General features: G+C 31.9%; 1 protein-coding gene and 1 long non-coding RNA gene across 2 annotated transcripts; one reads left to right on the top strand and one right to left on the bottom strand.

Annotated features, from left to right (window-relative positions):
* The first annotated feature begins 703 nt into the window (after positions 1-703).
* Positions 704-3,615, top strand: LOC110715311. Its single transcript, XR_002510283.1, has 2 exons — positions 704-1,010; positions 1,551-3,615. It is a non-coding gene; the product is annotated as an uncharacterized LOC110715311 (long non-coding RNA).
* A 5,883-nt stretch (positions 3,616-9,498) lies between these two features.
* LOC110715264 lies at positions 9,499-13,210 on the bottom strand. Its single transcript, XM_021893828.1, has 3 exons — positions 12,488-13,210; positions 11,233-11,449; positions 9,499-10,517 (listed from the first exon to the last, which is right to left on the bottom strand). Exons 1-3 carry the CDS (start codon positions 12,815-12,817, stop codon positions 10,027-10,029), a joined length of 1,038 nt encoding a protein of 345 aa, XP_021749520.1. The 5' UTR covers positions 12,818-13,210; the 3' UTR covers positions 9,499-10,026.
* Positions 13,211-22,230: the final 9,020 nt, after the last annotated feature.

The raw sequence follows: 22,230 nt of genomic DNA, 5'->3' as shown, positions 1-22,230 counted from the left end.
TAATGCGTAACGAAGGTAGTATTTTAATATCAAATGTTTATAATTTTAACATATTGATTATTAATTATATTATCGATTGAAATAATACATCGACAAATCTGATAAGAGAAGTGTTGCGAGTATAAAAAACAGACGAATGAGCTCTTAGTGCAATTCTATTGGCTTGCTATGCCACATAAAATTTTAAGCTAATTTAATTTATTTTATAGCTAGTTTGTGTCCCAATAATTAGCTGCTAATTTGTGATTTAAATGAGTTAATTTTTAATTAGCTTTTTAAAATTAATTTATACACGTCCCTAGCTACAAGGTGCTTTTAGAGTTATGCTTACGCATGACATTTTTTAAATTTAATACGTACTATTTTTTTTGTTTTTTTTTAAACAATCCCCAAGGGGAAGACTAAATTAAATTAATTTCAATTTTAATTAATTTATAATTATACAAGTGCATATCTAGGGTTAGAGATTTTGTGTCGAGGGGTTCAAATTTTAAACATGTGTCCAACTTTAGACGGCACACCAATTCTTATCTGTCATGCCTTTGAATTTTCTCGTCCATTAAAAAAACCTAACTTAATTTATCACCAACCGACTTAAATACGTCAGCATCCATCTAACCGTCCATTTCACATCCCTAGATCTAATCTCAGCCGTTCCTTCCCACCCTCTTCCTCAATAAATTCCCCTCTTCCGCCTCACAACTTTGTCATTCATTCAATCTTATCATCTACTCGTATTATCTCTCTCCTCTCAAATACCCAACTCTGAATTTCTCAGATCTACGTGATTTAGATCTGAATCATGAATTTCTGTCAATTGATTCGAACATATTGTTCGACGATCTACGTTTTGAGTATGATTTCTTCGTGTTTGGTCAATGAGATGAGCTCTCAAATCCAATTAACTCTGCTATGGCGGTGATGATGCTGGATTTGTTGTGCTCTTCTATTTCTGTAGGTGAAATACTCTAGATCGTATGCAATCAGAAGCAGATTATTCATTGGAGATGGTGAGTTTTTAGATCTGGCCTATTTAATTTGTGGATCTATGTTTCTGAGCTTTCAAATTATCAGATCTTATTGATTTATGTGAATTTTAATTAATTAGTATTGTTTCTTTGAGTGAAATTACTTTTTAGCATGATTTCTGTACGATCTTTTGATTATACCTGCTTTTGATAAATCTCAAACAATTTGATTACAAAGAACATGATATTTTGCATGTCTTCGACCTATAGATTCGGATCTTTTAATTTTAAGTTTTTTGATTATAAATTTGATTTTAAATCTACTAGTTATGTTTAATTCGTCTTATATCTTTTGTTAGATCTATTCATTCAAATGATTTGACTAGTTGTAGACGTTAGATTCCGTTAATATTTTCAAAATTCTGCACTGGATTTATTGAAATATTTTAGAATTTGTGGTTAAATTTTTTCAAAATTTGAAAGGCATATGGATTTCTATTGTATAATGAATATATTTAGCTTAGTTTCAGTCAGGTCTTGGTTCTGGAGCTAATTTAATAATTTTTATTTATTTTATCTCAGAATTGATGATCCTGAATTATGAATTTACAAGGTTAAGCTCAACGTTAAAAAAGCCGTGCTGATGGTGATTTCACACACGGTCGAGTTTCTTTGAAGCTAAAGCGAAAGCGTAAATTGCAAGTGGATATTCGTCTACTCGATGCTCTGCTGTAATGGTGGTTTGTATGTATTGCCAGTATGATGGTATTGGTTTAATGATGTTGATTAGATTTGGATCTGGTAGGATTCATTTCTGTGTGCGTGGTGAGGATAAAAAAAAACTGTGAGTGAAAATATCCGACCTTTGCCATGTCGGGTGCGCTCGCTTGGCAGGTCAACCATCTTAATAAAAAAAGAAACGTTTTTGTGGTTTGTTGGGGAAGATGGCACGGTGTTTTGGCCGGCTCTTCCCCACCGTGTGCTTGCGTCTGTCTCTTTTCTCTCTCTTTCCTATTCTATCTCCGTCTTTGCTTCCCTCGTTCACAATCGTAGTTATTCGTCAATTGACAGCCCCGAACATATCAGTCTATCATCCTGTGGAGCGCTCGGTTTGCAGGTATATTCTCTCAGCTAATTCCCCACTTGAATATTACATTAACTATCAATTTGTCTTCATTTATCATTAATTTAACATGGTGGAGGGTTAAAATTGAAATAATTTTATCGTGTTTGTTGTTTAAATCACCGGATGATAACCTCTGTCAGTCTAGAAGGTAAACATAAGCTAGTTTCAGGATATCCTTGCCGGGTTTGTTACTCGTACCTTGGCGTATATTGATTTAACACTTTCATATTACTTGGTCGTTGATGGTCAAATTACACTAACCATTAATATTTCTATTATGGCAGTTAGCATCAATTTAATCGGGAATTAGAATCATTACTAAATGTATGATTTTTCAAATGAAAACAAATGAGTTTTATGGTCCAATCTACTAAATTACTATTACCAACTATCTACGCCAATAGTACCTGTCGAACATGATCAACCTTGGTAACATAAAAGTATTATTCACCAAACCATTTAGATATTTTTGTACGATCTTGACTGCTCTAGTCAACCAACTTATTTTCACTATTTGTGTTCTGGTCTCCATTACGTTTGTTTTGTTCTCTTTTCATTTTGCAATTTTTATAAATATAATTATAATTATATATTTATTATACATTTATGGCATTTGCAAATATTAAAGTCAGATTTCGATTAACTTTCAACAATATCCCGTGGTGACGTTGATGTTGTTGTCAATGATCTGCCTAGAGGATATCAGTTGTAAAGTAATTGTGTATAGGTTGTGGTAGGTGTTAGTAGGTATTATATGTACTGTATGTATTGTGGTTGCAAGCTTTTGTACATGAGTATTGGGCAGTTGGTTCGACAATAGACCATTCTTATTAATGCGGAGGACAAGCAAGTGGATGATGTTACTGGACTGCTGGTTTACCATTCTTATTCTTGATGAGGACAAGCAAGCGGATTAGGGAGCTGAAGACCCGAAGATCTGAAGTTGAAACCTTGGATTCACAAGGTATTGATTTTGGTAGCTGCATGGGGTTCCTTCGTTTAATCAAACAATTTTGGCATCGTATCTTTTGAGATATGCCCCCTTTTTTTGGTTGATTTGTTCCTTTTCTAGTTCATACATCAGATGTCATTATGTTCAATTGGAGAAACACCTTAAAGTTTCTGTACCTGTGATCCTGCTTGCTCGAGTGTATCGGGATGTTCTGTTCAAGTGGTTGTTGCTGTCGTCTAAATCAGAAATCAAGTCCAGGCATATCTTTTATATTGGCGTTTTAAAGATAATCGGCTTGAGGTTTTTCTGATTATGAATTGAAGCAAATTTTCATAGATCGTCAAGTGGATAAGTTATCTTCTCTGTGAGATTTCGTTTAACATAAAGTACTTCTGCACAATTATTTTAGTTCTGTAAATTTATTGCATAGTTGTTAATGGCCATATACCCAAAATTGTTACAGAGGCCTGTTAAAGATTGATATGAGTTTAATCTTCATGTCAAATTAGTACCAGTTCTTTATTCATTTTTTTTTTCCTACAATTAGTTGCCATATTATTTGTGTTTCAGTTAATGTTTGGTCTTTTGTGCTAAAGTTGCAATATGTTTTATATCTTTTTTTAGCTATTAATTTTTTGTTTTTAAAACACTTGTTATGTGAATTATTGAGTGAAACCTGTGCTAAACTATTTCAGTTTTCTCTTTAGCAGGATTTGCAGTACTGCAGCAGTTGGTTGAATTTTGGTGTTTTTTTTTCCTGAAATTTCTATTTAGTTAATCTACTTAATTATCATAGATGAACCTTTTTTATTTTAATTTTATTTAAAATCCTTTATTAATGTTGAAAATTTGTTTTTTGGTTGAGTATTGATCAAATTAGTTTGATCTGTAATTTTAAAATTTATTATAATTAGCTTATTTAAGGCACTTTTGAATTTTGGTTATATTTCCAATCTCTGTTTAGAAAAATCTACTATGATCATAATTGACTTAATTTTTGTTAATTTTATTACTACATACCATTGTTTTTGCTGACATTCATAGGCATGTTTGATTTTTCTTAAAATATTTTTGATGAAAATTCCTGTGCGTGGTATATTAATTCTTTGGGAACTTTGTTTTAACTTTTTCTTCGTTTGTACTATATTACCTTGATAATTCTTTGTGGTGGCCTAATATTTTATAAGTACGGTTTAAGTTAAAATTATGAATGGTTTATAGCAACTGCTGCAATGGACAATTTTAACTTAACAACATTATCATTTTAATGTTAATTATTGATTAAATAGTCTTATAAGTGCGTAGTGCTCATGACAATATTGCATTGGTTAATTCTAACCACAAAATGGAAGGGCTACCAGGTAGAAGTCTCCTTAACCTTAAAGATAAATGGAACTGTAAGCTCAAATTGGTAGAGCGACCAGGTTTTACAACCTGGTAGGTTGGTGGTTCGAATCCATCCAGGTCCGACAGATTTTCACTTGTCAGTTAATCAATCTGAGCCAACGTTTAGTCATGACTTGGCTATATTTTGGTAAAAAAAAAGACTATTTCGTTATTTTTGTTTTTAGACTTGTGAAGTTACGATGATGTTGCATAATATATTGCTGTAGCGAAATTAACAAGAGAGAATGTTTAGATATTGATATTAGAGTTGTTGTAATCTGAATATTAAGGGTTTTGAAACATTAACAAAGTTCATTAATCGTTATGTTAGGTTAATTATTCAGTAGTTTTGACGAACAGGCCTAATATGCATTAGTTTATGCTTAACGGTTATTTTTGCCCCTTTTTATTTTTAAGGTTTGACATTGGTACATTTGGTAGTGAGGTGGTGAGGCTTAGACAGGCACTACAGGTTTGATGTGCGAAGGACCTTTGGCTAAAGTTGACATTGCCTTAGCTTTGAATCCTGTGATTGTTGGTGGCAACTTGCAAGTATTGTGGAGGTGGCGTAGCTGGAAATTGCAAGTTAAGGTTGATTAAAGGTTTCGGCAAAAAACTAATTTTTTTCATCATTTATTAAAGTACAATTTAAAATACATAGTTACTACTCCATATTATTTTAAACCACTTGTGAAGAAATTTATTTCTTTAGCTATGGCTGGCTTATGTAATTTATGAATTTCTTTGGAAGCATTAAGGGTGAGTTTGGTTGAATAATGTGAAAATTGCAAATTACTTAGTAATTTAATTTTCATGTAATTTGATTTTCTAGGAAATTCTACGTATTTGGTTAACCATGGGAAGTTTTACTTATTTAGGCTCCCTAGGTAATTAAATTACCCATTTTGTGGAAAGTGGAAAATTATGGAAAATTCTATTTCACATGAATTTGTCAACCAAACAACTCAAAAGAATTTCAATTTTCCATGTTTGTATTTATCAACCATACAATACCTATTTGGTATTGTTTTTTGTTTTCAGTTTTCTATTTTTTTGAAAACAAAAAACAAGAAAAAGTGTCTAGGTTCTGTTGTCTGTTTTCAAAATTATCATGATTTTAATAAATTTAACTAATTTTTTAATTTTTTTATTCATTATTTGATATACTTCCTCCGTTTTTTTTATTGTATCATAGGGGTTTTGGAGGCAAAATTTGGTAGTGGGAAAAAGTAAGAGAGAGAAACGTAAAAATACAAAATTGTCCATGTAATGTAAGATAAAATAAAAAGTAAGTGTGAAAAAGTAAGGGTATGCTGGGTATTTGCAGTGTGAACATAGATATTTTTTATCCTAAAAAGGAAATGATGCAATAATAAGTAAACTTCCTAAAGTAGTAAGTGATGCGATAAAAAAAGAACGGAGGAAGTATATCATATGATTTTGAAAAAAAAAAAAAAAAAACAGAAAACCACAGTGATACCAACAAATCAAAGTGTTTTTTTTTTATTTTATTTTTAATACTCCCTTCGTCCCTTATTGATAGTCCCTTTTGGCTTAATTTTAGTCTCATAATGTCCACTCCATTTGCTTTTTTCAACAACCATAAATATTAATTTTTTTTACCAAAATTTCATCCAATTTGCAACAATATTTGTGCAAATTTAACTTTTCCATTTAAATTTTGTTTTTCCACGTACTTTTATTATTTTCCCTCTCCACTTTTTTGCATATCCAATATAAATTTATCCTTCCCATGCATTTTACTACTTATTTATGTTTATTAATTCTCGTGAAAATTGCCCATAAAAGACTATCAATAAAGGACATGAGCAATACAAAACATTTAATCAATTCAATGCCCTCGCGGTCTTAGGCAACACCACCATAAATTAGAAATGATTATTGCTTAAAGACTATCCAATTAAGGCTTTGTTTGATTATTATCTGTATACTTCGTATTAATTTGTCTGTAATAATTTGAAGTTATGTATGAACTTTTATTAATTTTTCTAAACTTATTTCATCAATTTGAACTTGTACTAATAAAAGGATTTTCCATATAACTTCTGAAATCACTTTCTCAAAGATTATGTACATTGTAAATAGCCATGAACTAATACAGAGTGTATCTGCAACTACTTGGGCTTATGGAATGTAAGAGTTACACAAGTAAATCTCACTTTAGTAGTACCAGTATGACATTTTTCAGCCTCTAATTACTTGATACAACAAAGCATTTTGCGTTCGTTGGTATTACTAAGAAAGAATTATTTTGATATCATGGTAATGCAATCAAGCACAATTTTATACAGGTGAATATTATTAGAGCCAACAGTGACTCGAATTATTAAAAACAGAGAATTTTCCGTACTATTATAGAGTGGTCTAATGAGTAGTACTATTGAGTAATTTGAAATTAATTATGAGAAGATTGGCATCACATTTGAGATGTTATTTACCAAGGCATAACTGCATAAGGTATTGGGCCTCCTGGCAAAGCTTGATGTAAAAAATCAAGTGAAAGTGAAGGTGGAGATGTAGTTCGATATCACAAAAATTTGTTTGGAACCATATGCCCCACTAGCCGGTCATACAAAAGCCTAGGGTACGGGGGTCTTGAATCAATGGTTGGAGGCATTTGTATAACAGGCTTGATTGATAGTTAAAAGGCATAATTGGATAGTTTAACCATTTAAGTAGTCCCTTGAGGTCTTATGGGATCCATTAGAAGCAGCTCATAATCTATTCTTGATGTGTCCAAAAATGTCGAAAATCCACTGAAATTAAAGGCTTTAATCCACAATCTCAAATCCATTTCGATTTTATTTTGGGAAATTATCAATGATATCCCCCAGGTTTAGGTTTTTCTCAATGATACACTTCATTAAACTTTCATTATCACCGGTACACCTAAACTTTTCCCTAAATACCTACAGTAACCTTAACGTTAGCTAAATGTTAATTATGTTTGATCGCCACCATTCACACCAACGAAACCAACGAAACTCACCTCCCCTGCTAATCCCCTGTTCCACCATTCACACCAATATACCTCCCCTGCTGCTCTCAATTACCCACGCAGCACCACTTCACGCCCCCATAGCGCCACCACCATTCAACCACCATCCACCAAACACAACCAGCAGCTCGCCACCTCACCGCATCACCAGCTCCAACTCCCACGCATTCCCACACCTAGACCACCTCCAATCACCACCGCAACAACTACAACATCAACAACCACGCAACCCCTGCATCAACCTCAATTAATTACACCACCGTCACTTCCCAGAGCAGTGCCTCTGCAATTCCCTACTGCAACCGCTACCACCATCTCTAACCACCATCAACATCAATTAGAGAGAGAAAGTGAGAAAAATCATAGAAAGATGGAAGATTTGGATGGTTATTTTAGAGAGAAATAAGCACTAACCTCCCCCATTAATCCAAACCCACCCCCCCCCCAAAAATTTCGACCTTGCTGACCAACCCCATCCCCCGATTCCAGCGTCACTGACCTCCCCCATCCTCCGATTCAAGCCGCGTCTAACTCCCTGCCCTGATTTCGCGTTGAACCCAATGTCGAGTTTGGTTTGGTTAGTTTTTGAATGGTTATGAGGTTGGCTGGGTTTAGGTTAGTAGGGTTTTGGGGTTGGGTTGGCTGGTGGTTTTGGGTCTGGTGGGATAGTGGTTCTAGGGTTTGGGTTTGGGTGGTGGTGGCTGAATTGGTGTGGCGGTGGTGGTTTTTTAGCGGTAGTGGTTGAAGTGGATTCGGGGTAGGGTCATGGTTGGGGGGTCGAGTTATATGTTGGTTGTCAAGTTGTGGGGGTTTTGAGGTTTGTGGTGGTGGTGCGGGTGGCGCCACAGTGTTGTTAGCCTATCTAGGTGGTGGAAGGGGTTGGAGGAAGGCCATGGAAGGGGGAGATGAGGGTTTTTTTTAAAAAAAAATAAGTTAAAAATAGTTAATTATTGTTTTTTAAGTTAAAAAAATTGAAAAAAAAAGCCAAAACTAACTTTTTTTAACGGAAAGGGTACAGTAGGTGTATCGCTGATAACTGTGTGAAACCTTGGGTGTACCATTGATAAACAATAATTGAGTAGGTGTACCATTGAGAAAAGCCCGAACTTGGGGGGTATTATTGATACCTTTTTTTTTTCAAATTGAAGTGCAGGGTGTTTTTCGGAGTCATAAAAGCTGATTTGAAACCATAACATATTTACTAATGGGTGTATAAAGCACCACAAATGAGTTTAGCTAAATGATGTGATTTCAATCATTAACCAAGCATGAGTGCATCTCATCGTATAGTTGCTATGTATTTACAATGCATATAGGATGACAGAAATGTAAATTTGGCAAGCTTCGGAATTAAAAATGAAAAAAAAACTGATTCTACAGTGGTACATTATAATGTACCATTAAAGTATAAATTGTCTTATAGTACTTTTTGTATACTATTATGCATGTAGTGATACTTTTTGCCATCCTATAGGTTGAATATTTTCCCCCAAAATACTTATCTCTTGTCATCTATTATGCATGTAGTGGTACATTTTTCCATCCTATTTATTTGCTAACAAATAGCAGCTATACGCTAAGGATTAACCGGCATCTAAGGGTCCATTAAGAGTATACCTTTTGATGCTCTTTTGTAATTATTTAATACAAGTAGAGAATTCTTCTGGTATTTTTCATCAAATTTATGAACTACAAATTCCAAAATTCTCTTCCTTTCTACAAAAATCAGCTAAAAGCTCCCAAAATGCTCCCATCGAAAATACAGCAAGTTGTATTTTTGTAAACTTTGTTGAACACAACATAAGCAGACAACTTTGAAAATTGAAACCTTTACTCATTGGATTGCAAACAATATACGCCTTACCATAGGATGATGTACACTTTCATAAACGCGTAAGCCGACCATTATTCAATTGAGAAAAACGTGTCTAAAAACATCATGGTAACTTCGTAGACAACTAGCAAGCAATCCCGTAAAATTTTACAAAATATATACAACTCGTATTATAATATTAGAAAGCATTGATTTTAAGAGAATTACTATAAATCATATTCAATAGTTACTTATATTATACCCGTAAAGATGTATTGGGAAAGTTATGTTTAACAACAATGCCATTAGAGATTACATCAACGATTATAGACTAGTAAAAATGGTGGAAAAATGACAAAATCTCCTGGGAACCTAAAAATGACGGTCCAGGAATACATTTTTATAGGCAATTGCCAAAAATATAGTAAAAATATTACAAGATCCAAAATGAAAGGAAAAAGAATCAAGGATACTTCAGAACCAAGGGAGTCCCGGCAATGAGATTCAAGAACACAAAGTTAGCTTATGATAAACATACAGAAGCTCTGGACGTGGAATGAGGCCGACATCATGTTGCTTGTGTTGTACGAAGCTATTTTTCTTGAACCATGAGATGATCCCACTGTCGATTTTATTCCCTATTCTCGAAGAAAAAGAATTTTTGGTTTTGTAAGGTTTAGAAAAAGATAAAGATAAAGAAAAAAAAAAAAAAAAATCTCTCAACGTAAGTCACAATTCCCGCGGCAAAAACTTTTGTACAGCTCAAAGGGTCCTGAAAGAAGAGGCTTTCCTCCTTTCAAGTTTCAGCCTTCTGCTGGCTTCACTCTTTATAGGCTTCAGCAATCGCTCAGTTCCAATTTCCGACTGAAGGGTGGACTGCAACTGCCTTAGATGACCACTGCACTGTTTATGGCCAGTGACAGTAGAGCTATTGACAGTCGGTTCTTCCAAAGTTACCTTTCTTTGATAAGGCGAATGCCACTTAGCTTGTAAATAAGCGAGGGACCTCCATGGAGGAAGAGGCATAGAATTCTGCTTAAGAGAAACCCTGGCAGCTTCAGCCATAACTTGAAGGAACTGTTTCAGCTTTATCAAAGAGCCCACAAACACAACTGGAAGTGATTTCAATATCTTGTCATATGATTCAACAGCTCTAGCTATCTCAAAGTGGCTTCGAAAATCAATGTCAATTATCAAGCGTTCAGTGCTTCCATCATTCAAGTAATTCACCACATCAATATACTCATGGTCACCTTCATTAAGAAAGGAATAAAAAGAGAATACAATCAGTTCACGTCTACTATACTTGTCACTAAGATAAGACCGCTCCAGAGTCTCCACTAATAAAAGCTTTTTCACATTGAAGAAACTAGACAGATCCCCACATTGTCCGATAGCGAACGGTTTATTAAATAGATTATAAATTAACCAGAAAACTCTTTATGTTCGAAGAAAACATACTCCAAATTAAATATGAGTATTTGACAGACAACGGCCACACTACAGACAATTAAACTCACAACTCTTAGATTATATTGCACACATAGTTCCAAAAGTTCCAACTTCTAGCCAGCAAATTCTCTCTCTTTCCCCAACATTCATCATGAACTGAATGAAATTTAGCAAACACTAACAATGAATTACAAAGGCTAACGTTAACAATATCCAACAGACACACGTGTACTTTCTCTCAACATCCTACATGCTTTATAGTGCACAGTTATCAGCAAAAAGGTTGGACATTCAAACAGTTCATAAGAAGGATAAATACAAAAATACTACTAAAAGATGTTGAACAATTACATAGAGCCCCATGAACCGACAAAAGCGAATAGCTAAGGAATTTTATTCAGCTAAAACTGATTGTTAATTCTACTCTTAATTGCAGTAGATGTCAACATAACAGAGTGATTTAGAATATGCTCAAAAGTTGTGATTGTATAAGAATTTTAGGGATGTGACTTATACCTCCAGGAACCTTGTTACAACCTTGCCATTTTGAAGCACACACTGCAGCATCATAGCCCGACGATCTGAGAAGCTTTACCAAAGAATAACGAATACAACTTCCATTGCACAGACCTGACTTAACAAGCTGAAGATCCTTTCCACCCATCGAAAGTAAAAGGGATTGGACAACAGAATTCAGGTCACTCTCATACTGATCCACCGAGCGCTTAAAGAACTGTACAATGGCATTAAAGAAGTGCTCAACACAATAGCTAGAGGAAACATTATGTCAAACATCTCATAGAGGCTATAAAGTATAAAATCAAACCATGAAAGCAGAAATGGACCTAATGAATGTCATCCTATGACAGTATCACAAATTCACAACAACAGGTATTGATATAACTAGATTAGGACCATAACTACAGCATTACCCTCTCAATAATGAATCTTAGGAACTAAACAGAATTAAATCTTGAAATTGCAAAAGGTGCACAAGACGCAATGCAATTAGCTACTTCTATCACAATACTCATATGACATAAGAATCAATACTCGATTAATAATTTCCTCAAATATAAACTTCCAATTTTTTTTATTTTTTTTTAGGAAAAGTTTCAATAAATTAAAATCAGAGTTTCATTCCCTTATTTCCAAGCAAGTATTTCAATACTCAAATATAATAACACAATTCTTTTGAAGTGACCGTAACTGTAAGAAATCCCAAAATGTCATTGTCTAAGGTTAATTCAATCAAATTCATAGCACAAAATTCCAAATTTACAGAGCTTACAAACAATTTCATCAAAATTCAGCCAAAAAAAACGTTCTCTTCATGCTAATTAAATTCACTACTCAGCTCCTACAAGAATTTCTCAATTAAACAGGCAATTTTCAATAAATTGGACTTGAAAATTCGTTCTCTCATATGCAAGCAACTGAAATTTAAACATAAAATGTCTAATTTAAGTAACTTCCTAATGTAACAGTAAGGAAATTCAGCTCAAAATTAAAATCCATTTATCAATTAAAAAAATAAAATTGTAAGAGCCAAATTCAACATTTACTAACAGCAAAATTCAGCTAATTTCAATTCTTTATCACCACAACTAATCAAATTACAAAATTTTCTTCAGCTCAAACAATTTTTTCAAAGTAAATTCCCGCTAAAATCACTGTAACCAGCTCAAAACAATCCAATTTCCACAAATTCAAACAATTTTCATCAAAATTCAACCAAAAAAATCAAAAAATTGAGCTAAAGAAAAAGTACCGAAATCTTGTCGGCGAGGTGGTGAAGATCGGAGAAACCAGATTCTCCATCACTGCTACACAAAGAATCGGCACTATAACTTCCATTATTCTCAAGAAAATCACTAACCATGGCAGCCAAATCATGCTCGCTTTCATGGCTGAACTTTCTCTCTCCTCCGCCACCACCACCGCCTAACACCGTTCTCCGCCATATATCTCCGGCAGGACTACAAACCTTGACTTCCATATCATTCACCTCCGTCGTCGACGCCGGAAAAACCTTGGCGCTTCGATCGAACCACAAATTTCCGAACCCTAATTTCTTACCTGTTGTTCGTATTTTTATCATTCAATTAAAATTCGAAAACTTTTGAATTCAAAGATTTTCGGCAAAATTTGACCGGAGAAAAATTCAAATATTCAATTAACAAACAGCTGAAATTGTTAATTGTATGAATATAATTGAATTCAAAATCTTTGAAATGATTTTTTTTTTTTTTTTTGTATTTGTATTTGTTTATGAGTATTATTATTTTTTTTTATTTATTAATATTCAAATTAATTTGGTATGTTTTATGATCCAAAGGGTGTGTTGGTGAAAAAATAAATCTGAAGAGAGAGAGAAAAAGTGATAAACATACCCAAAGGATGAAGAGAACGAACGAATTGCGAAACTTGGTCATATAAAGAGAGTGGAGAGAGAAATCTTTTTATATGACGAAAATGCCCTCACCTATTTTCCAGAATTATGGAGCTGTTACTGATTTGTAAGTTTTGATAAAAAAAAAAAAAAAAAGTGATTAATTCAGCGGGAAGACAGGAGGTTTTTGGATTAGGTTTTGAATTTGGACGATAATTAGGCCAGATTCTTTGGGTTTTTTTTATTTTTTAAATGACTTACGCTATTCCGAATATTTTGGGTTGTTATTTTTATTTAAAGGTGAGGAAAAGATGAAACATAATGAACTCGTGTATTAGTCATTAGTGCTCATGGATAGGTTGTTATACAAAAATAATGGTGATAAGTTTGTATTTTGTATATAATATTTGTAAAAGACCTTAGCTTAAATATGTTACTTGGTCATAAATTCATAATACGAGGAACTAAAGAATTATTTGAAGGGTAACAATCAATAATTTTGTTAATTTTTATTATGTACTTCGTTACTCCATATGTGCAATTTTAAAGGCTCTATTAAAAATGTTTAATTTAACAGAAATACTCATCCATAAATATTTGTTTGGATCACTAAACTTTATTTTATATTTTAATTTTCTTTATATCGTCTTAAATAGAGACTATTGTTTCTACTGATAAGTTGTAACGATTTTTTTCACCCTAAACCATACGAAATAAATAAACCATAAAACTTGAAAGGTAAGAATGCAATAGAAAAAGGGCAATGAAGTAAAAAAAGGATAACAGAAAGAGTAATGCACAAAAATAGGAAGATGAATCATAATGACAACATTATTAAAACAATAAAAATGTTATGGCTTGGGGAGCAAGGTAAAGTTATAGAGGATTAAGGAGAGAGAGAATTGAGGAATCTTATTATAGAGGATTACACTCTGGCTGGATATAATACAATCAACAATAATCAATAATTTATAAATCAATAATCAATCCTCTCTTTTTTATTTTTATTTTGAAAAAAAATGATTGATAGCTGATTGGATGAACCCATCAAAAACGCGCTTCACACGGCTCCCACCCTACTACTATTCCTAGTCACTAAGAAGTTAACAGCTTTTTTGAGTTTATTTACTTACTAAAGTTGAGTTGGAGTTGTCTTTTTCTTTTTCTTTCCTTTTCAAAATTATGACGACATTTTCCCATCATCTTTTAACTTCTTAAGGTTGGGTTGTGGGTCCCTTTATACCTAGCTCCCTCTCACATGAATCATTTGTGATTTTGGTGGGTTAATTCATCTTTATGTGTTTGTATTTTTTTTTTGCTCATAATAAATAAGTTGTGTTTGATTTGATTTATGCTAGAGATACAAAATACTAATACTCGTATGAGGTATACTCCGTTATCAATAACGGGGTATCGGAAATTTATTTTTTTTGGTACGGAGTATAATTTAATGAAGTAAGACCCTGTTATTATGAGTTGATGTGGTCTACTCTACTCTATTCATAAGCTCAAAAGAATAGGGTCTAAGTATTTTTTTATTTTATATTTTAAAACTTTTTTTTATTAATTTGAACACATTTCATATATGGGTAAACTTATTTTGTCTTTTAAAAGAATTATGTCACATTCAAAGCTTTATATATTTTCAAAGTATGGGATAAGGCGATAATACGTGGAGCAGAAGAATTTTTCAACGACGATATTATTTAATTTTAGCTACAATGATATTATTTAATAGAGTATCAAAGTATGGGAAGATATTCAAGTTTTAGCGAGCTGTAAACTTTGAAATAGCTTCCAAACATGATAAATCATCATTCATAGCTAGGGTTGTTCATCCGAAGACCGGAAAATTGAATTTCAAGAACTGAAAACCTGACCTATTAAGCTAAGACCGAACTCGGACCAGATCGTAAAAATCAATTCAAAACTCCGAACGAACCGGTTTGGACCGATTCTAGATTTTTTTTTTTAAAAATACTTAATTTAAAATAATTTATGAAAAACTCGAAAAAAAAATAAAGGAAAAACAATATTGTAACATTTTTTTTATATTTAGTACAAAAAAGTACATACAATTAAAGTTTTCCAAGCTTGTTAAGGATAATCTTAATCATTATTAAAGGTTTATGTATAATTTTAAGCAAAAAACCGGTTTGATCCAAGCCCGGTTTTTATAGGGTTTTGGACCGGAGACCGAAAAAATAAATTTCTCGACCCAAAAATCGGACTGATTAACTTGGTCTGGTCCAGTCCGGGGTCGGTCCGAATTGGTCCGATCCTTTTTTTTTTGTCCAGACCAATTTTAACACCCCTATTCATAGCATATAAGATTGACCCGTGTAATAAACTCCTAATAAGTCCTAACAACCCCAATTGTAACTTGCTCAACGTTTTTATCATAATACACTAATATGTTAAAAGTTACTCCGTTATACTATCCTAACCTCCTACAAAATAGGGGCAAACCCCTCTTAATTATTTTCAAAACTACCTCAATTAACCAAACATTTTAGTTCTTCCTTATAAAAGATTTGCCAATTTCAATAAATTCACCCATTCATAAAACAATCATCCATAAGACCATTAACATTATCCAAAATGCCACCCCATAATCACCTTATCCAATACCTAATCCTCACGTCTTGTACAAAAGCTAGCGTGTTAATAAATAATTTGCTTGGAAAAGTAGGAATAACCTAGAGAAGGTTGGAATTAAAATTTGATTAATTAGATCTTGTATATTTTATTATCCGTATTCTTCGCATTTAGCCATTGACTTTTACAATAAGCCGTGGTTGATTAGTTGGTATCTATCATTGTTTTGGCTAAGCAATTGAATTAATAATAACTTAGGTAACATGTTTAAGATATGTTTCTAAATAATGTTTTGTTTTCATCAAATCTTAAAGTCAATGCATTTCATACGGCAACTAGATGAGTTTTGAAACAATGCTTAAATAGTTATGCATCAAAAATCTCAACGTAGGCCATTGAGTCAACGTTGAAGTCATCTCATATGGATTAGTCACTCTATTATATAGTAGGGAACTAGCTTAACACCCGTGTCAGGCACGGTAATTTAAGTCTAAATTTTTTAAGAAAATTAATTATATCCAACAAATAAGATTTTGATAAAACATACACATCAAATATATAGAAATTATAATGTCATAGTTTATATTAATAGGCAAAGCAAAAAATTAAACAAAAATGGATTTTTTGGGCTCTTCAAATCCAAGATTTTTTCAGGCGGGACTTGGTTTGATCCGGTCTAGTGGCCATATTAGTAAATACACACACACATTAAATAATATATCACCTTTTATATCTTAAAAATCTTTTCAATGGAAATAAATAGTACTTTGATCATTAAAGGCAATGCAAGAACAATCAATAATTGGGCAACACTAATCTATATTATTATATTCTCTATTTATGGATTGATGCTCTACATATACGATATCGTCATTCTCTGTTGTTATAAATAATGTGTTTGAAGCTATCTAATAATTGTAGTTTAATCAATTTTGTTTATTGTCTTAAAAGTTTAATTGTTGATAATAGATATATATCAAAAGAAAAGAAGATACAAAAGGAGATGTCAATTGTCACTAAGTCTGGCGTGTCTCTCAGTATGCAAGTTATTTATGAATGTCGAAGTAATAAATTTATCATCTTAATCAAGTGTATGGCAAAAGATAATAATTTTTTTAGCTTTTACTATGATATTGATTGTTTTAATTACGTAATTTACAAAAAAAATTAATTGATACTTTACCTTTTCCTAGAATTAGACATATGTTATACTATACTTTATAAATCCTTAATTTATGATAATATATATGTAGTATTAAAATTTCAAAACAAAATTGTAATTAATTTGAATATATAGTTATAATGAAATTGAAATAAAATATTAGCGAGAGGTATTTGAAAAAAAATAAAAAAAATTAAGTGATGTTTTAAAGTAATTTCTTTAACATCTATTATATGAATCTAATAATACTCCATTTAAAGGATAATTAAAACACACATTCTTATATGTGGCTAGCCATATGGTGTGGCCACTTCACATAATCACATATAAGGCAATTAATTAAGTTATAGAGGTCACGGTGATGAGCAAATGGAGTTACCTTAACGTATATGTAAGTTACTTAAATGAGAAAAAGGAGTTACTCTCTTAAATAAGTGGAATTATTCTTTTATTTTTTAAAACAAAAGAATAGGGGTTACTCGAATAAACAAATGGGGTTACTTATTTCTAAATTACTTGATTTTACTCGTACATGAATTTGGTTACTTTTATGGACAATATGGGGTTACTCTTATGAAAAAATGAGGTTACTCATACATATAATGAAGATTACTCTTATAAACTAATATGGTCACACTGTGTGGCTAACCACATACAAGACTTACCCTAATTAAATAGGTGTTGGAATAACTATTTAGGTAAATGTGTGTAGAAAAATTATAAACACAAAGTAAAAAGAATATAATTTTCTAAAGATAATATAAAAGATTTGGAATGATATTATTATAGAATCAAATATTAACAAAAAAAATAAAAAAAAAATAAAAAAAAAAATGTTAAAAAGGGAAGGGGAGTTTTGGAGGGAAAAAACAGCATCACAATGTGACACGTGTCACTCCCGATGTCTGTTTTAGTATTATATTATTATTATTGATAGGGATGATAATAGAATCTAACTTGCGAGCTACTTGAACTCAGACTTTGCTCGATATATATTGCTATGATTTAGCCATAATGGAGCTCAATTTGATAGACTCACGAACATGATTGAAATGTTTGAACTAAAGTATGCTTACATGTTACAAAGATTTGAAAATACTATCAAGGATCACAAAATATTAGCAAAAACTTTAACTATATAAATGTCATGTTGTGAATTGTGTACATTTGCTTAATTATGATTCTTGTATTTAAATTGTGGTTAAGCAAAATGAACTTGGATATTTTAGAGCTATCTAAACTCAAAATCTTTGGAATTATACTCGAGCTCCCTATAGATGTTATAGCCAAGTTGAAGAATCATAAAACTCTTCTCATCTCCTATCACATATCCAGTAAAAATTAAATACTACTTCTGTTTTCTATTATTTGCAACAAAGTAATTTTTTATGTCTTACAAATAATACCCTTTTTTTTTACAAATAATAAGAAACGAAGGTAATATATACACATTACACTATGTTAGTTTAAATTATCTGTACAATATAATATATCAACGCGAAAAGTATCAACCAACAATACATCAAATAAAATGTCTTGAAATAATCATTTGATAGATCAAATAGTATCTTCCTTTCAACTAACAAAAAATTCCACTACTTTAAACAATAAGGAAAAACTCCCATAGAACATACGTAGTATTACAAAAGGGGGAAAGGAGAATATAAATGATTGGCTAAAGATCGTCCATTGATCAAAGAATATTGAGATAATTAAAGTCAAGAGATTAGGTCTTATGCTAATGCAGAAGGAATAATCAGACTTTAAGATCGCCAATTGCCCAATTGGATATAGCTGGCATAGGTTTGCACCTGGAAAGAGGTTACATTATCTATTTATTTTTTATAACTTTATAAACTTATTTTTGATAATGATATCGAATTATTTAATAAAATTGCATATTTGGCTATTTGCATATGCTTTGAACTATAAATTAAAGTTAACACATTTGAAGGCTGAATAAATTAATGTGGCAGGTAAACATTTAATTGCCAAGTGTAATCTTATGAAGTCAATGATCAGATGAAGCTAGGAGTATGATATAATACTTCAAATTAATTAGGCAGGTTGATTAATTTAAAAATATGAAGAAATCTAGTCAAACAAATATTACGAGTTCACAACTATCCAATCTCAAGAGTTTCTTTAAAATATTTCAATTGGTACAAGAATTTTAGTTGAGCTAACTTGTTGGATGAACTATATTAACATCCTATCTACACCTACATCTTGATTGTCACTTTAGTTTTTCGATATCGAATCTTGACTTTTAATTTCATTTTTTTTTTTTTAATAAAGGGTGAATTTTTGTTCTTATCAAAAGTATATAACTCGTTATAACTTTACCAGATTATTATCATATAAGTTAATAAGTACATTTGAGTTTGTAATACAAACTTAGCAATATTTTATTTATAATTTCTCAATGCATTTTAAAAATATATTGATTGAAATCATAGCTTCGATATCTAAGAATAAGTTGCCAGACCGTGTCTTTCTCTTTCATTAAAAGATCGGGCAATGTTGCCGCTCATAGCCTGGCCAACATAAGTTGTAAGTTTGATGAGCGTCGTATTTGGTTAGAAGAGTACCCTCTTGAGATCCAAGAGGCTATTTGTAATGATCTTACAAACTTAAGTATTTAATAAAACAGCTATGAAGTGTCCAAAAAAAAAAAAAAATAAGTCCTTAAAAATAAATCTCTTTTAATCCAAATTACAAGCATTAGTAAAAATAATACTCGTAGTAGCAGTAAGTTCAAAATGAATTTATATCTCAATAATCATTGATATGAAACTTCCCATAAATTATACATGTATATATACACTTATTACATCATAATCTAATACAGCAAATACCACCCATTTTCTCAAAAAATGTCAACAAAACTAGCCAACATATGCGCTCAAGTTTCCATATCTTAACAAGCAAATGACACAAAGATTAAAGAGTGGCTTCTTTGTTCTAATACAAGTTTGCAATGCATGTTCCATTAGCATCAATGTAGCTTATAATTTCTGAAATAGAACACATATTTTCCTCAAATCTTAACATTTTGAACCATCTAAATTTTCTCATAAAAGAGTACAAAATCTAATAAAAGAACTTCAACTTTGATCATTGTGATGACAACCATATTTACTCGAAATGCTAAAACTATCTGTCGACATACGACAAAGGAAATTCATTCATGCACCTTTCTCTCTAGTCTTTGTGGATCTAATCCAAACAAACAATAACTCATTCTATAAAAATAACCAATAAATGAATAATGGGATTCCTCACATGTTCTTGGATCACTACTAGTAACGACTTTGAGATCAGTCTTTTTTTTTAAGAAAAAGACTATCCTGTGTATTATATAGGGTAGGGTAGATAGAGTGGGGACAAAGGGAACATAAAGTGGTGTAAATTTAGGTATATCTCTTTCATGCCTACCCATTTCATTTCATTAATCTATAGAGGTATATCCGTATATGTTAGCATCTCCTTCCTTTCTTTTGTTTTACTACCCAGTATAAAAACAGGCCTACCAAGTTAAACTTGGTCTAGTGAGAAAGATTAAATCTTTTAAATTTGAGATTGGGGGTTCAATCTCCATTAGAGACACTTTGAGGATGGTAATCTCGTACCCTCTCCCCTCACTCTCAAAGTGTCTGACCCGCAAATACTAAACAAAAAAAAACCGTGAAGGTTGAGGTACAGTCAGGGTCATTCTTCATACCTTTAAAAACAAGCTTTTGTTTTTATTGATAGTTACAAGTAATCCCTTCGTTTCATAATATCTAACCCGATTTGTATTGTTTGAAGTATTTCATACTTATCCGTTAATCAAAATATCCATGCGTTATTACTCTGTGCAAATACTAAAATAAAAAAATGAATTTTGTACTTTTACTCAAATTTTAATTAATTGTAAATCATACAATTATTAACAACCCGTTAATAGATATGCACAATTATAGAAGACACTTAACTAAGTCAAGTAATTTCTTTGAAATGGACATGTTTATAATTTTATTTCATATAACTTAATATTTTTAAATATTTTCAAATTCAGAAAAGTTTTAATCAAACAACAAATAAAAGAGATAAATTATGGTCCCTCTCTATCCTCTCTTTTTCCTTGTTACTTCAAAGCAACATGGATTTCTATGAAGCCTACAAATATTATTATGGCCACTAGACACACACTTGGCATCCGTTAAATGCAAGAAAATATCTGTAATTTTCTTAGATCACCTTCATATATAAATGATTTAGCATATCTTTATCAATCTATTAATACATATAATAAATACAAGTAGAATTATTTATTCATATTGTATGCAATTTAAGTCATGTTTTTATGGAGTTCATCCTAATCCTGTGACAAGTGGGTGACACTTGTAGTTAGGAAAATGTCAGCGTTACTTACTCTACTGGCAAATGTGTCTGAAAGGATAGTGCAATAAAGATGAAAACTACAACCACAAAATACAACTTGATTTTTACTTCGTATTTAACTAAAGCTAACTATAAAGGCTAGTTCATTCTTCATGGGAGAATTACCAATAAAGTAGATTTTTCTAAAAAGAGTGCTTTAATTTATACATGGGTGAGGAAGGTACTCCTAATCCACCTCTCAATTAAACCTAACATCAAGAGGAAGATAAGGACATGCAAAGCATCGAATTCACTCGCAATCGAGGTTATTGTATACTCCCTCTATCCTGCAATGCTTCCTCTATTGACAAACTTACTCAAAGGGCCTGTGTTGTATATGCATTATTGACAATATAATTGTCAATTGGACCTATTGGTATATTATTGCAATATTGCAGCAAAAAGGCAAATATTATCTTCAGTCATGTCAGTGATATACCAATAACTCCTATCATTATTTTTCATGATAAATCTTCGTGGTCATATATCAATCACAAACCTTTTTTTTACCCAAAAAATTGTTTTTTCCACATTCAATGTAAGAATGTTATGGCCAATGTACCCAGCTGATAAAATGAAACATCAATGGGGCCAAATTAGTGTATAAAAAGCTTGCATATGACAAGCAGAACTTGAATGATAACAAGTTCCAAACTTTTACCAGATAGCAAATGCCAAAACCTTGGGCATTGTTTGGTTCTCCCTACCAATATTATTCCTAAAATGATTAACAGCATCAAAACTGCTTACCGTGTTTCGTACAAATTCAACAAAACTACAACCCCCAACCGCGTTACACACAATTTTTATACCACAACCTACAGATGCTCCACAGCAATTTCCTACCTGAATGATCGGAGGAAGTGCAGTTTTTTTATAGAATGGTGAAGAGTCAAAAGAAAAAGAAAGGGTTTAGTTACACTTCATCACAGAACTA

The sequence above is a fragment of the Chenopodium quinoa genome, unplaced genomic scaffold (genome assembly GCF_001683475.1).
Source record: "Chenopodium quinoa cultivar QQ74 unplaced genomic scaffold, ASM168347v1, whole genome shotgun sequence".
In the NCBI taxonomy this organism is placed as follows: Eukaryota; Viridiplantae; Streptophyta; class Magnoliopsida; order Caryophyllales; family Amaranthaceae; genus Chenopodium; species Chenopodium quinoa.
Note: the sequence above shows the minus strand (reverse complement) of the source record. Positions and strands in the feature narration are given on the sequence as shown.

Bases quoted from the DNA above. Each gene is read 5' to 3' on its own strand.
- LOC110715264 (XM_021893828.1), bottom strand. From the start codon at position 12,817: ATGATAAAAATACGAACAACAGGTAAGAAATTAGGGTTCGGAAATTTG. The intron at 11,450-12,487 runs GTACTTTTTCTT...GCCATTGTACAG, and splicing joins ACCTCGCCGACAAGATTTCG to TTCTTTAAGCGCTCGGTGGA. The intron at 10,518-11,232 runs GTATAAGTCACA...TTCTTAATGAAG, and splicing joins TTGTAACAAGGTTCCTGGAG to GTGACCATGAGTATATTGAT.